Genomic DNA, 16,832 nt, shown 5'->3' with positions numbered 1-16,832 from the left:
TTTGACATGACATTGACAGATATGTCAAAATCCACCAATCATGCAGCATTTGGACCTCCCGTCTACGTATTGCCATCTGGTGGATTTTTCAATCGCGAAAACCCTCATTGGATAGAAACGGAGTGTCAAACACCCATTCATAGTTCTCATTTCATTTCTCTCTAAGGCTGAGTTGCACCACCTAACTTTAACGGTAACTACAACGATAACCGGTGCTTTTTGTATGGAGTTTGACAAATTTTTGACGTTTGTCAAAGTTAAAGTGAGATGGTGCAACCCAGCCTAAAACAACATTTCACAATGACAGCTCACGTCACAAATGTCACAAACGGAAACGTGATTCGCGGCCGCGTACAGGTGTTCGCTGCGCGCCGTCTTGTTGATATGTTTCGAGTTTGTATACAAATGTGCTGCCGGAATTCGGTGGACACAGCTGTTAAACACAGTCGCACTCTGACGCACAAAATAAATATTCTTACATCAACATTCGTTACATGCAGTTTTTTCCAGACTTTTTCAGTTAATACTATCTATCTAATTAATACTATATTTTGTCCGCGATTTCGACAGCTTAGAGTACGACTTAAAGAAACTAATGTCCATTTTCACCATCGATCCCTACTTTTTAAGTGACCCCTGTGGTAACACATAACAGGAGTTTTGTTTTCATAGGGGTCACTTAAAAATTAGGGATTGATGGTGAAAAAGGGCATAAGGCTAATTAATTATTGCCTATTTTGATACATAACAATTTAACATAGCATGTGTCCTCACAATCCGACAAGTAGTTTAGTAGTTGGCGTAAAGTATATCATCAAAATCCGTCTCGGGCGTAAAGGTTTACAAACATTTTTCATAAGCTGTTTGTTGCGCTTATTATTATAGTATAGATTTAGATTCCCTCAAAATATACTGTTTAACTATTGTAATTTCACTTAGGTAATCATAATAGTGAGGTATGGTTGAGGCTTCTGCCTGTTATTTGTCACGTGTCACAAAACAAAAACAAGCGCTGTTGTAGTACATGAGTGTGTATCATCATCCACACGTTTGAAAACAAAATGTAATACCTATTCTAGCAAAAACCACAATTACTATCGTAAACGGCAAACTTTTGAAATGTCCCATAAATCACATAGGACCAGGACGACCCAGATCGTATAAAATTAAAATAAATTTCATTCAAGTTTGAACAAGCGTCAAAACAAGTTGGATAAGAAAATGTAACTTGTTTTATTTGCGTTAGTTTTGGTACTAAAGGGTTTTTCCTTGAGCTGTTTGAATGTTTTTAGTTTTTGAAATTTATTTGAAAATGCAAATTCATAATCAGTATATTTCTTGAGGAGTAGGTACTAATAAGAAAGTAGATTTTTCTACACGGAAATCATGTTTAAAATTTAAATCTATTGCTTAAAAAAAAAACAAAATTGCAATATTAAAACTGTGTTAATACCACTTCGTTTAAAACAAAAATACACAGCGGCTCTTACGTAAATCACAATCTTGCTTTAACAAATTAAATGGAAACCTTAAACGATCACAAAAAAACCGTTAATCCTTTGTTGGACTTGGAATTTGTAATCACTTTGGAGATTGCAATCAATCGAAGTTCCTATAAACGGCTTAATCCATCTGTCTTAGGAGCGAACTTGGTTCTATTAAAACTGAAACTTCTATCAGTTTTGATATAACAATTACTTTCGAAGAGAACTCCGTTTTAGAATGGAAATTGCCAATTGATGAGTTGATAACCTCGTTAACTTTTGACAGTTTTATCTCATCTTTTCTTATATTTTTGCGCGATCAGAAGCAGTTAAAAGTTTAAGTAATATCAAAAGTATGAAGCTTTACGGCTTCTGTCATCGCCCATGAATTATATCATTAATCTAAAAGTTAGTAATTTATCGGTGTAAAGTTTGAAAAAAATCTGTCACAAATGAACACACACGTCACTAAATAAAAACACAAAAAATAAACAAAAGCAAATCAAAAGAATACTGTACCAAAACATTTCCTAACGAGTGGGCAATTCATCAAGTATTTCCAGGGCGTGTGCGGCGCAGGCTTTTTCTTCTTGCGGCCCCTATGAGAGTGCAGGCACCGCTCAGCGGCCTTGCCGTGCTTCGTGAACATTCCGAGACCCTGACGCTTCCATAGACTGTCACATCACTGGCACCACTGGCACAGAAACACTGGCAGGCAACAACCTCGCCACTCACTGACACGATCCACAGATACAACACACTACGTCATCCGTAGCCATCACCGGCCGACACTATAGAGACCCGCACATACGCAACTGAAAAGAAAAAAAAAAGAAAAATGTAGTTCTCTCACCCGGGCCGTGACAAACATAAATAATGCGAACGGAAAATTAGGAACGGGGCCAGACATATTGGGTAGTTCTTGCTGAGTGCTCCACAATCTACGCTCCCGAAGAGGCGTGCAAAAATAATTCTAATTCGATCTGCGCATTACCGAGAAAGGTAAAAATGGCGAGTTCGCGCGGCGACATTGACGAAATCGATTATGATCAGTATAATCGAGTCAATAAATTGGACGGTTATAATGTCAAGACTCAAATCAAGATTGAGGACGTTTACGAGACCGGTTCCAAGCGAGACTAGTTCTCGATTTTGAATGCACGTAAAGCGACTAAATAAAAGTTTATAGCAATTTAAAATGCAGATGTGTGAGTCAGCTATCACTCAGGTAAGGGACTGGAAAAGCTAAATAATGGCATGAGAATAACTTGGTCGGGGATGTTACGCGAGTATTATGCAAAACTTTTTAACTTTCCGTGTCATAGTGTTAGGCAACAGAAATTATTTTGTCATTTGTGTTAAATTGCAGAAGCGTACGGCATTGTGCATCGTCCTTCTCCTTTTGGATATTCTGAGTTACGTAAATAGGTACTTAGCTACTTATATGTACAAAACGGTTGTTAAATTACAACTGGCATAATACCTACAAAGGTCAATAACATACGGAAAGTCAGCATAGCTAATCCGCTATTTCGAAAACAGAACGTAACCTGACGTCATGAATTCACGATCAAGTCAACGTGACATTAAAAACCACGACCAATTAATGTGTGCCACCGTGTTGTATAGCGTGCGGTCACAGACCGCCTGCGGAAGGTCAAGATACGACACTTGTGTAAACAACAAATACGCTGCTGTTCATTCCGTTCCATTCCCAGGAATTTGATCAATCTAATCCTTGCTTTTTTTGTTTTTTAGGCTTACTTTTTTTTTCTTTTTTCACCCACTCTAATAAATTTTACGGCCTGAATCTTTATTAAAAAAACAGTGACACTACTTTTTTCTTTTTTTTTTAAGTTTTGTGTATGGCCAGAATCTTTTTCAATTACATGTGACACTACTTTTACTGTTTTGTTTTGTTTTGGCTTTACTGGTGTATTGTTTAAATATGTCCCTAATTTATGATGATCTTAACTTTATAATTAAGTAAATATTTCTGAAAGCAAAGCCTGCAAGCTACTTTCCTGTTTGCAAACAATTAATGAGCAGTTAAATAATGCAGACTCAAATATCAAGTTTTGCTGCTCTAGAAGTTTAATGAGACAATCGAATGACGTCACAAGTCCAGTTATAGTTTTTCTCAGCTTGTTAAATAAGCACTTAGATAATGCAAATAATGCAATATCTATTAGTATAGTTTAGATTTGTATAATTAATTAATTTGTGCGTTAACATTTCTAATTTAGGTTCGACAAGCAGTTGCTAAAAACATTCATATAAATTGATGATCAGTTTTTTAACTCGTACGTCTTGCAATACTTGTTACGTAGCGACTGTTTTTATTTGTAAATGCCTTTGAAAAGTATAAGTGATTAAATACGATGAAACTTAAAAACCGTTAATGCATTTGATTTGTATTGCAATTTACACAAATCATATGTAATTTGTCTAATTTCATAATGTGATTTAAAATTTATTACGTAGATATTTAAAAATACGTCTTCTTTTTACATTCTTTTGTATTGGCCATGGCTAACAACATGAACAGTGCAAACTTTAAAAGTGGCTGACTTCATTGCTGCACATAAATTATTAAAATACAAATAGGTATGTTATTCAACTGTTTCAGAGTAACATTCGGTTGTTACTTATTTCATCATAACATGGTAGGATTTTTACTCGACGTTTCCCGCCTAAAATCACTTGCGCGTAAAACTATTATCCTGAAATTAGGGTCACTATACTGTCACTTAATACGTCACAGTTCGGAGGCTAAATCACAGTGATAGGATTACCACGTTATTTCTCCGAGGATTACGTTACCGCTCAATAATAGCTCCGCTCAAAATAAGGGTTATTATTAGAACTTTTCACTTATAGTTTGGGTGTTTATAATGTACTTTTAGATAGATAAAGTTAAGGTAAAACAAGCAGATTAAGTAGAATGTAATTTAAAGTTTAATGAACTGACTTCTTCAAACTTTATACTGATATTATAATGGAAAAGTAACTCTGTCTGATTGATAACTTTTCACTAAACCACTGAACCATTTTTGAAGAATTTTTGTAGAGTTAGAGATAATCTGGAGGTTAAAATCGGGCTTAATTATTTAGTAGCACTATCCGATTCTTTATTTTAAATACTTCCTAAGGATTAATTAAAAATGAATTAGTAAAAATAACTGAATGCGACTTCAATCGCGTCGTTTAAGATCTGCCTTTATTGTTCTACTACCCATAACATGAGTCCATGGTTAAGACTAGGTCCTAACTCTTGTAAAAAAAAAGCGTTTGCCTTTTTCCCAATTCCAAAAAATCTCTATACTTTCCAAATGCAGCAAACTTGGTTCAAAGTTTTAAAAGTTAAAACATACCATCACTTTCACATTTATTTAGTAAGATATACACCATTATAACATAAAACTATGTGGTGTTCGAATTGACACAAGACATTCCAACCAAAGTCACCTTCCAACTAAAGCTTTGGAAAATTCCATCTCGGAAGTTTTATTCATGGTTATTGCTCGTTTAATTAAACCCGATAGATAGTTTTTATACACGTCATTGCACTCAACTTAGTTTTTTACGCTGATAAACAATGCTAAATAACGTTTTTTGACTGTGTAAGTAATTCTTTTTAGTTGTTAATCTATCCCAACTAATCCCAACTAATATTATAAATGCGAAAGTAACTCTGTCTGTCTGTCTGTCTGTTACGCTTTCCCGCTTAAACCTCGCAACCGATTTTGATGAAATTTGGCATAGAGATAGTTTGAGTCCCGGGAAAGAACATAGGATAGTTTTTATCCCGGTTTTTGAAACAGGGACGCGCGCGATAAAGTTTTTCTGTGACAGACAAAATTCCATGCGGGCGAAGCCGCGGGCGGAAAGCTAGTTTTTTATAAATGTAGAGTACCTCCTATCTTACTACCGGTTCTTGATAAGACGCTGACTTGCAATCGAAATTGATGCTTTATTTGGACTCGTTGATTTATTTGAAAAAACAAATAGTGTAGAAATTGTGACAGGTTTTTTCATAGTATCTTAGTCCTAGTTATAATAACACTGCATGAGGATGTAAGTCTAGAGTTTGGTTGAGTTTCAATTTTTATTTTTCTAAAGTAGCAAAAAGCGAAGCACTTTTAATGTAAATCTATTGAAGATTCTTCAGCAAAAACCTGTGTGGTTTTGCAATCAAGATCATCTTCCTACTTTGGCTCGATAATGGTGTAGTTAGTCATAATTAGTAAGCGTGTTAAGATGAAGTAGACATACGAGCAAAATTAAAAGTAATATATAGTATAGTTTTTACAGTCACTCTTAATTTTTTCACGATTTAAAAATAAGAAAAACATTCATGAACGGTTTTCTTTAATTAAAACACTATATTTACCTACACATAACTAGATAAAGAGTGGCACAACTCAAAATAATCCAAATTCTAGTTATTTTGACTATCGCAATCTGCGTCACAAACTGCTTGCTGTTCCAGTAAAAAATAATATTATGAGTTGTACCACTCTTTAACTAGGTGTGCGACTATTTTATTCAAAATTATTAAACAGAGTTCATAGTTTCTAACATTCCATATTATAATTACGTGTGATTTTTTTCTTGCTATGAATGATTTATTTTATAAAAACAAATGACGCGCATTCTAAAGTTCATTTATCTTGCAAGCGTCACAGTGCTTGTACACTATACTCAAATATTATTGTTTGCACAACAATACACGGTACGGTAAAAATATTTCTAAAACAATACTGGGGGTACACGCACATTCATCTATCAAACTGTATTTTCCCCCTTGTCAGCCATATCGATTGTTTCTCCTTAAACTAACCCTATATGGCAACAACTAAGCCCTATTTCCAGTACAGCAAAGATATATCGTGCTGGTGCTTCACTAAAACAATATTGACAAAAGGAAAAAAAAACAAATGCCCGTATAAAATAACTTTTACTGGCATATTATATTTATAGCAGTATTCCAAATTAACAAAAACTAATAATTTATTGATATTAATTAAAAATATAGCGAAAAATATAAATTTGCTAATTATCTAAATAAAACTAATAATAATTTAAATATTTATTAAAATTTAATGATCAATTGCCTAAAGACCTGTTACCCAAGTGAATATAAATCTAAACAGTCTAGATCCAACACACAATATTACGTCCACAATATTGGTCTTAACTCAGACAATATAGAGCAAGATCGTTCAATACTCTTCTTAATCGTTATCAGGCTTATTTGCTTTTGTGGGTGATATAATGTATTGACGTTAATTACAATTGCGCAATATCGGAACAATATACCTGACCCTACCTTCGATATACGCATATCAAGTTCATTATAATATGTAATTAGCACCAATCGATCACGATCACTATCGGTTTTAGTGACATTTCACGTTGAATACGATCGATGTCACAAATAATGTATGTAATAGCAAATCGCAACCACGTGTGAAAACATTTAAAAAAATGTTGATGTGTTGACCAAATAGAATACGTATCAGGTGTTCATTGTTGATCAGGACTATTACCATATTCGTTCAGCCAGAGTTTCAATATTTAGATTTGTTTTTTTGATTTGAACATCCGTATAGTCCTTACTTTAAAGTGACCAATATCGTCAACTATATTCAATGAAAGCTAAAGTTTATACTGTTTCCTCAAGGACTCTACATTTAAAGATATCGCTCTTAACAAGCTTTCAATGGAGTTCGAGCATTACACCAACACCATATAAAGAACTTACTAGGGCGTCTATACCCTGCCGTGGCTATACCCTACGCTCGATGACTCACAACTTGTCGAGACTAAATAAGGACCAGTCCCAAGACCTCTTCAGCTCCACCGAGAAACGAAGCCGGACTTGGAGTGACCGTAATAATTAATTCCAATAATTATTTAGATAAGCCACCGGGAACAGGTAATAGGGGCATAAGAAATTAATTGCGTTCAACACGACACCTTGCAATGGATATCAGAGAGGGTCGGGAGAGTTCGAACGCAACTTTTTGAAATGTGTTACGTTGTAACTAGACCAAAGCTTAATTATAATAAAGAGTTGCTATCGAATGATCAACCTTTGTAATGCTCAAATGCCTGAGACATAATACCAAACCCGCCTAGTACCTAATATCAATTAATGTTCACAAAACTTTTGACAAATATTTAGCAATCGAATATTTAATCCTTATTTTCTCACGAACTTGCCAAATTGATTTACCAACTAAATCAAAGAGCAGAAAATTAATATTCAAATGAAAATTTTAGAGAATATTCAGATTTATGTTCTGTGGACACTGTAATTTTACTGTGTTAATTGATACAGTGAGATTAACATAGCAATGGGGATTTACATTTAGATTTAGAAACTCGATTCGTTTACGGGAATACCCGTACATACTATAAAATTGCTGCAGGGAGAGGATTTGTACTGCTACGAGCAGGCTGGATTTTTTAAAATATAATTTTTGTATTTGTAATTGAGCATTATCTGAAAATTAAGTATTCAGTGGGATTGTTGATTCAAGCGGATGGGATTATTCTAATATAATCTAACATTGTAGACATAAAGCAAACTTAGAAAATAGAGACACCCTTTTTCTTTCACCGATTGAATTAAAGAACCGTATAAAAGAAATGAAAAAACGTTTCTGAATAGATTTACTATTGATTCACACATGTCTCTTAATAAAGGACCGTCATTGTCATACAAAAAGCGGATACAAAACCCTGTAATCCGCCATTATAAAAGCCCAATATAGCATGCCAGCGTTCATACATAAAAGAATAACTAACAATCCAAGGGAATGATAAATAGACGTCTTTTATGAAACACGATAGGTATCATTTCGTTTTCTTCGCAATATTTGCTGGGGTAAGAAAACATTGTGATGCTCGGGGCGACGGCAAAAGTTGATTCGACTGGGACAGCAGATGTTGTGGTCTGATATTGGAGATCATCGCTCGTGAGACTGACCAGTGGGCGGCGGGGGTTAGGTAGGGCAGGGACAATCGATACCGAGAAACATCGAGGTTTGATCGATTTGACAGATTATCTGATCAGTTAAGCAGGTGTTGAAAAGAATCACGAATATAATTATTATTACTGACGGGATTGCTACTGCACGGCACTGTTGCAAGGGCCATGGTCACGGAGTCATCAACAACAGAAACTCAAAATTAAGGTAAATGGCAGCAATGCCGTCAGTAATGATAATTAATTATGTAAGTGACCATGAAAGTTTAAAACATTATATCATATAGATATCGAATTCAAAACGATTTAAATATTAAGTACATTACTTACATTTTTTTAAATATTATACTTTTAGTACTATTGAGTATTTTAAAATAGTCAATTTTATTGTAATATTAATTAAACAAGAGAAATTTTATTAGTGTTCCAAATATTTTAATTACTTCGTAAAATCGTTATTATTAATAGACAGAAACGTTGTATAATAATAAAGTAATACCTAATTAACATTTAAAGTAGCTCTTTTATTACTATAAATAAATAATTCTAATATGTTTTTAAATATATTTTTAATGAGCACCTAATTGCTGAATACTTTCAAGTAGTCTTATGGAATAGGCGATCGCTACTGGCTTAATTTGTTTCTTTCATAGATTAGTCACACGTATCGAATTTTAATCACGTAAATCGATATGCACTACCCTCATCCCTACCAAGGGGGGATGTTCATTCATCCGAGGCGTGACGTCACGCGGGGTCGTGCCCTCGCGAACGGCAGAACACTGGACGTAGTAGGTATCACGCCTTTTTAATGTTTTAATCTACTCAACGCCGACTTTACGACTACCGTCAAGTTTCGAAGCGAAATATGATAATTTCTTGGATGACGTAACATTTTAGATAGCGAAACCACAAGCGAAACGTTAATTCAAAAGTTTTGTTAATGCTGAGTTCTACATGCAACCGATCTATAGCCTTAGCAGCTTCGTATTCAAATCCAGCGATCAGTACCGATGTCCAATGTACCAATGTCAGTGTAAAAATTAATGTATTTGAACTGTTTATCTAGTCTTCTTATAACCGTCTTATAACAAGCTCTTCTCATACATTAAGTATAAGAATAGGTGATTGGTCTAAAGTCTAATAATTTTCTTTTTCTTTTATAACTCATTAAATCGAGTCTTCACAAATCACAAATCAGTTTGATTGATTAAGCAAGACAACTCATTAAATCGAGTATTTATTTACAATTCATTTTGATTGATTAAGCAAGAACTTTTACCGAAAAATATAAACAACTTGCAACTCTCATCTTCTTCTGTGTCTGGCCGAGTGGCCAAGTTAATGTCTACTCAGACAATTACTTAAGCAGATGGCCAGCAAAACTATCGGTTTCATTTAATATTATATTCCAATATTAGAAAAACATTCTGCCAGCCACCCCGAGTCAGCTGCACCGTGGCCAAATTACATTTCGTTTTAAAATAAAATATTTGCACACACAACACGGCTAAGCGTCCATTCGCTACACCTGTCCCAATACTGCACTGTAATATGCAATGGTGGCCATACACGTTAGGGTTTGCATGATGGTTACGACCGTACATGCTTAACCGACAGGTATAACCGAGTTATCTACAACGCATACACGTTAGGGTTTGCATGTACAATATAAATTTATTTAACTCAAAAGTGACTGACTGACTGACAGTGATCTATATACGCACAGTCCAAACCTAGCAGTAACATTAAGATTTCTTGCAACAGGGAGAACACATGTGTCTTAAATATTCACCACCATTCACTGCCACAGACTATAGGAGACTGAGAGAAAACTGTGCATGCAAGCATGAGCGGGCGCACACACGCTCGGTTATGCATGTGCGCAAACATAACCGAGCGGCAAAAATATCTTTTTTGATATTCGTTAGGTTGCATGTACACGCACCAATAACTGTACAGTTTTATAACATACACGCTAGGATTTGCATGTCGGTTAAGCATGTACGGTCAAAACCATCATGCAAACCCTAACGTGTATGGCCACCATTAAACTAAGAGAGTAAGTTTTCAAATGCCACGACTGAGTGAACAGCTGGACAATTCTGCAATTCTACATCTTGCGTCGACTTTGGCGAAAGTAATTTTCGCCATTTTTTACACCCTTCGAAGGTCAACCGTTTTTAAATGTACGCACTTATAAAAGTCACGAAGAATTCTTTGTGAATTTAAAAAAATATATTGTTGAAATGTATTTTGAGTCAAGATCTTTCTTCAAATATTAATGGAAAGAACGCAAGAAGTTGTTCAACACTAACGTTTATACATAACACATAACTATTTATTATTTATTTTGATTGATGTAGGAACTATGCTTCGTAGTATGTGCACTTAACTGTTTCTGAAAGATGCTGACTAACATACATAACAAAAAAAGAATAATTAAAATAAGTAAAATAACTACTTGTTGCCCTTATTTTTTTACTAGTTTTTGTTATAAAATGGTATGTCACAACAGCATATTTCTATAGCCAGAGAGTTAGACTTGATGTAGCGTCATCCGTACTTTTAAAACAATGACAAACATTATTTAAATTCCTTTTTTGCCAGCATAAAAGATGTTAGATTCTATACATTTACAATATACAACTTTTTAGAATCGATATTTACAAACTACTAGAATTCTGATTCCCATACAAAACTGCCTGAAATAGCACAAATCGTATGAAAACCTCTACATTCTGCGGGAACCGTTCAAAAATACGTTTCTAAATATGGAAAGCAAACGAATGCTACTGGAGTGGAATGCGACGGATCGCTGACAAAGAATGCTCTCTATTCAACCTACACAACAGCAAATCAGACTATTTTCATTGCAAAATAGATCCTATTACAACTACATAAGACCCCACAGTTTAGCTTGATATGCTACTGTCTGTACCAATCGGAAAACTTTCAACGTTAACAGCAAAAATGCAAACAAAACATGAAAGCGACAGTGAAAAAAGTTTTGTGAGTCCTAGAGCTCGCTTTGGAAACTTCAAAAAATATCTAAAAAATCTATAATCTATACTAATATTATAAATGCGAAAGTAACTGTCTGTCTGTCTGTCTGTCTCACTTTCACGCCTAAACCACTGAACCGATTTTGATAAAATTTGGCATAGAGATAGTTTGAGTTTTTATCCCGGTTTTTGAAACAGGGACGCGCGCGATAAAGTGTTTCTGTGACAGACAAAATTCCACGCGAGCGAAGCCGCGGGCGAAAAGCTAGTAATTAAATAAAGAACTTAATTACAAAGAATCAATCGAATCGGTTTGTAAACGGGATGCATAGCTCAACAACTAATCACAAATTAGAGCAAGACAATACAAATAGATCTAATAATTTCCTAGAGTTGCACTTGCACCATTCGAATTAGTTGTACTCGTAACTTGTAGACATTCGTTTTCCATCGAGGTAGTAACTAGATACAAATCCAGCCAGGTATAAAAACAAACTTTCAGTCTTCAATCAAATTACAGCTCAGTTCAAAGTTAAGTTTTGGTGCTCTAGTAACTACGCCCATAATTTGAAGAGAAAAACATTTCATCCAGGCTAGCATGAACAGCACGATATAATCTTATCGAGTTTATCTTATTGTATCGATTTAATCATTATCAGATCGCGCAGTAAGGCAGGGCGTTGTTAACTTGTTAGTTAGGTCAATTACGTAGGCTGTTTGCAACAAAACATAGGCGCCTGCATCAATCAAAAAGCATTTCGTTTGGCACATGTATGTACAGCCGCGATACCTCCAGCTTTACACGGTGGTATCCTATGTCCTTAGTAATAGAGGTGATTTTACATCAAAAATGTATAGTCTGATGTACTGTTGACTGGAAATGAACCATCTGCATTCAAGCAGTCCTCCAGCAATAAAGTAGTGGAGTTAGCAACATAACGCTTTAGTGGGCTGTTGGCTGAATTAATGAGATGTGGGCTCACGTGTGGTCCGGATCGTAGGTACGACTGCAAATCGACCGGTTATCGGTTTAAGGACGTTTTATGGCCTATTTTATGATTTAAGAACAATAGCAGCGCCTTTTGTTACAGTTTATGGAGCGATTTTCGGATGTGATGTGTCACGAGCGCGAGGCCTTGGGCGAAAATGTTTCTTCGATAACAACTGTCTACAGCATTTTTGCGCACGGGATATGCATAGCTTATTTTTATTGCTTTAATACCTAGAAATAAGAATAACAACAAAAAAAAATTCTGAATTTGCTTTTATGTGTAAAATATAGAAAAATTCATATCAATGAATGTATGAAACATGAACATAGAGATGATTTAATTTGTTGCCAAATATTTTTTTTTCTTTCTTTCTTTCATTCTTTCTAATTATTAAAACATACCAAACATCCATTTAAGATTCATTCTCACAAGAGAAAATTTAAAATAGAGTCCAAATATTTATTAAAAATGAAAAGTTCTAATTTCCTGTCATGTTCCATAGAAGATTTTTCTCATAAAAATCTAACCCTATCATGCTTACAGTTTACTGGCCTTGGTAACGTCGTCTCTTAAATCCCACTATATTTTGATGAAAGCGTGCCTCTTGTTCTTGCGAATAAGCCCCCATAATTATCTATAAATATATCCCAATGAGAATGTGACGTGCATCTTTAGAGACATTCTACTATGAAGACGGAAAAATCAAATCGCTATAACTCTTTAAAAAGCAAATATTTTCGATTTGTAATCGCACTTTTTTATATAAATTTGCTTATATAATCAGAATATAATAAGTAAAATCCATGCGCAAAAAAAAAAATTTTTTTTGTTGACCGGTGTAATTTGTCAACACAATAAATATCTATTGTATAAGAATGTATTTACCATTGCAAATTATCTGCGTCTTAAACAAATAAAAAGACCGTTTTGTTTCAAAACTGAAATTAATTTCACTAAACATGACAAGAAAAAATATCTTCTATCATTTCATTAACCCGTTGAACGATTGCCGAACACATGAGTGCACAAATGGTTGACAATAGAATCGCGCAATGGGTTAAAAATAGTCTTTTTTATAGTTTCCAATCTACATTCCTCAATTAAATAGTCAGTTCATAAAAGTTTTAAATTATAGGTACTCTTTTTATCCAACTTCATCGACACTCGCACGGCTTTAACAGAGATAGGCGCGTTAATGTGTCAAAATACGTTAACTTTTTTAAACCACATATTCAAAACCCGAACAAAGTTTGCAAAATGAATAACGCATACATTTCCAAGCCTACCGGATTAAGCGAAAAGTTTTTGAACATTTTTGAGTAAACAATCAAAGCAGGCAAACATATTACCGGCAGAACGAGTCGGATTTGGCCTGACAAAACGTTGATAGGCCGGGCGTCCCAAGTAATCCTAGGAGATTTAGTGGCCCAGGTAAATAGGGCTGAGCAACGCGTGGGCCATTCAGTTTTATGTCCCAAAGATTATATGGCCACGTCGTTTCGCTGCCTTTGTTTTTTGTACATCATAAACCCGTTATGATTACTTTGTGCCCTGAATTGGGAGTCAGGAAATATTTGAGGCGAGGTCAATGGAGATTTTTATAGAGATCCTTTTGAAGGACGATGATAGGTTTGGCAAGATTATAAACACAATTCATCGTTTAAATCAACAGTTTCAATGTTTAAAAACTAAAAAAAGGCCTTTAGCTGTTTCTACATCGTCTGTAAAATGACGAAGAAAACTATAAGTAAATGTTTTTATGAGAGACACAGTAGTACTAATAAGATAGTAGGTATAACGTAACTGTTATCCTAATAACAATATTTTAAAACACAGCAAGAGCTAAGGCATAAAGCGCCATTCAGCCTCCAAGGTTGATCGTGAAGATGATTAAGCCATATCTTGAAATTAAAGTAGGGAAATCATATTAATGAATACAGTAGTTATTGTGTTTGCTGATGTTTGACCCCGTTATCGTGGCAAGCCCCCGCCGTCATCGCTTCGCCGACAAGCCATCTCTTATCTGAGCACAATGACGTGTTTGATTGTACAATCCACAGCACATCAGATCATACACTTTCGTTGCAAATTCGCCCCTATTCCACCTACATACGATGCCACATTGTTCAACTCGACATGCCATCATCATTCTGTTCCAATGTTATGTTTTACATTCATTCCGTTAAATATTCCACACCGAAATTTCTCGACACGAATTTGTTCAATCTCAGTCATGCAAGTAATATTTATTCGAGAACGCATGAATGAACAAAAGGATGATGATCATCGTATTTCACATTGAAATATTATATTAATTATTATAAGAAAACAGGATACGGGCAATTACCATAACTTTGAATGAAATTTTCTGTTGCTTCGCCAACTCGACGGGAATGTGTTAAAGAGCGAATATAATCACATTCATTTCCCAGCCTTCCGCAGTTTGCGGTAGGTACATTTGTGGACGTTAACGTTAAGGTAACATGGCGAAGTTTCGAACCCAACAATAATTGCTATTCCAGACAAGTTCGAGAAATGGAGGTTGTTCACCCATCGAAGAATTAATGGCAGAACTCACTAATGCCCTAGCACTTAATCTTGCTTCTCCGATACGACGTAAACAATATTAAAATATTTTCTTCAACCCGACAAAGCGTCGTCGTAGAAATAATGGTGCTTATTCAAGACTTTCTAGATGGAAAATGGTTTTAAATTCCAACGACATTACACAAGTACATTTCCTAGTGTCACCGCAATTGACCTCTGAAGATTATAAGCAAAAACACATCGCGCTATCAAGTCATTGATCCAAAGCACCTTCAGATTTATCATATTGAGCATTTCAATTCGCTCTCAATTAGTGCAATTTGCGTGTCAATCAACGTTGGGAAGGGTAAATGTGTTTCGAATCCCCTAATCCCATGTCAAGTTGATAATATTCACCGCGTGACCGACGCCGAGGGTCTTGCATAGCACGTGCTGCGCGAGAATGTGTGCGTACAGTTGTGTTTGTGTTGCGTTGCGAGGAGGGCGGGGAGGCACGAGAACTGATAATAATTATTAGTCTGTAGCAATTAAGAGGCGCCAGATATACGCCATGGATGAGATAGCGGCAGACTTGAGAGGGTATAGAGGCCGCCAGACACACCTCGACACAGTTCCGATGGGATCCCGGTTTTTTTTTTTTTTTTATGTGATAGGAGGCAAACGAGCAGACGGTGTAACACTTTCTGCGAAAGCAACTGTCACAATGCAGAGGTTTGATATTGGATTATTTGATGTGAAAAGCGAAGCCATTGCAATTAAAACTACGAGGAAAAATTGTTTTAGGTATTAATGATACAGATAATCATAATCAAATATATATTCAAAAAGCGGGAAAATAAAAAGCATTCTCACTTTTAATATACAGAAATAATTTAATCATATTTCAAATTAAACGGCGCTCTCAAAGTATAATTTGAAAAAATACAAATCAAATGAAGAGCGGCACTTCAAGTAAATTCATTAGCCAGAGTGCTCTTCTGAGATAACTGCCGTTTCACGAGCAAGCAAACAATTTTCTAGTGGAAAATTTACTACGAGTATTGTTGTACTGTTAGACCAGGCGGCGGAGACTATAAAACAAGGAACACTTGAACAATGACACATCAAGATAAAGCCAATCATGATTGTCCTGATTGTAAACGATTATTAACTTGAATAATAATTTATCGATCGAATAAAACCTGACCGAGTAGGTTAACCTGAAATACTCAGAAAGATACCTAGATAGATAAAGTATGTTAACTTTTTGTCTAATAAATAATCGTAAAATATCTCAAGTTATAAGTATATAATAGCACACACCGCAAGAACTGGTTATCATATAAAGTTTTTAAATTTAACTATTAAATGCAATCTTGTTCGTGTCATTGCGCATCTCATAGGGATCTCGTTTAGAATCATTTGAAAACACGGCTCCGTCGCCCGGTCTACAAGCGTTGCGTGCCGCCACACATTTATTACAACACACTGCCATATCATCAAAACGTTTTTCTATGTTATTAAATAGAAAATGTCGGCGCATGCTCATGTAAACACGGGAAAGTTTACAAACTAAAGCGTAAATAATGATAAGATAACGCTACTGTTTTATAACGAATCCCGATTCGTTATGGTCACGAAGCCATTGCTTCATTGTTCGCCGGTTAGGCCACTCACTGCCGATTGTCTATGCGCAATACACTCTTCATTGTCTATGTAACAAGTAACAATTGCCGGTAGACCGTGTATTCATTAGAAAATCGGTGATTACGTAAGTGTATAAAGTACAACAGACTTTTTGTAGTGATTCAAATTTCTTTTCTGAAAA

The 16,832-nt window shown here is 35.2% G+C and overlaps 1 protein-coding gene across 1 annotated transcript in view; it reads right to left on the bottom strand.

Annotated features, from left to right (window-relative positions):
• Nucleotides 1-16,832, bottom strand: part of LOC135078847 (dual 3',5'-cyclic-AMP and -GMP phosphodiesterase 11-like) — a 246,710-nt gene that overhangs the window by 224,207 nt on the left and 5,671 nt on the right. The window contains exon 2 of the mRNA XM_063973411.1: nucleotides 2,004-2,299. Coding sequence (XP_063829481.1) covers nucleotides 2,004-2,133 — 130 coding nt within the window. The 5' untranslated portion in view covers nucleotides 2,134-2,299. The remainder of the gene's footprint in view (nucleotides 1-2,003; nucleotides 2,300-16,832) is intronic.

Source organism: Ostrinia nubilalis, chromosome 15, assembly GCF_963855985.1.
Source record: "Ostrinia nubilalis chromosome 15, ilOstNubi1.1, whole genome shotgun sequence".
Taxonomy (NCBI): Eukaryota; Metazoa; Arthropoda; class Insecta; order Lepidoptera; family Crambidae; genus Ostrinia; species Ostrinia nubilalis.
Note: the sequence above shows the minus strand (reverse complement) of the source record. Positions and strands in the feature narration are given on the sequence as shown.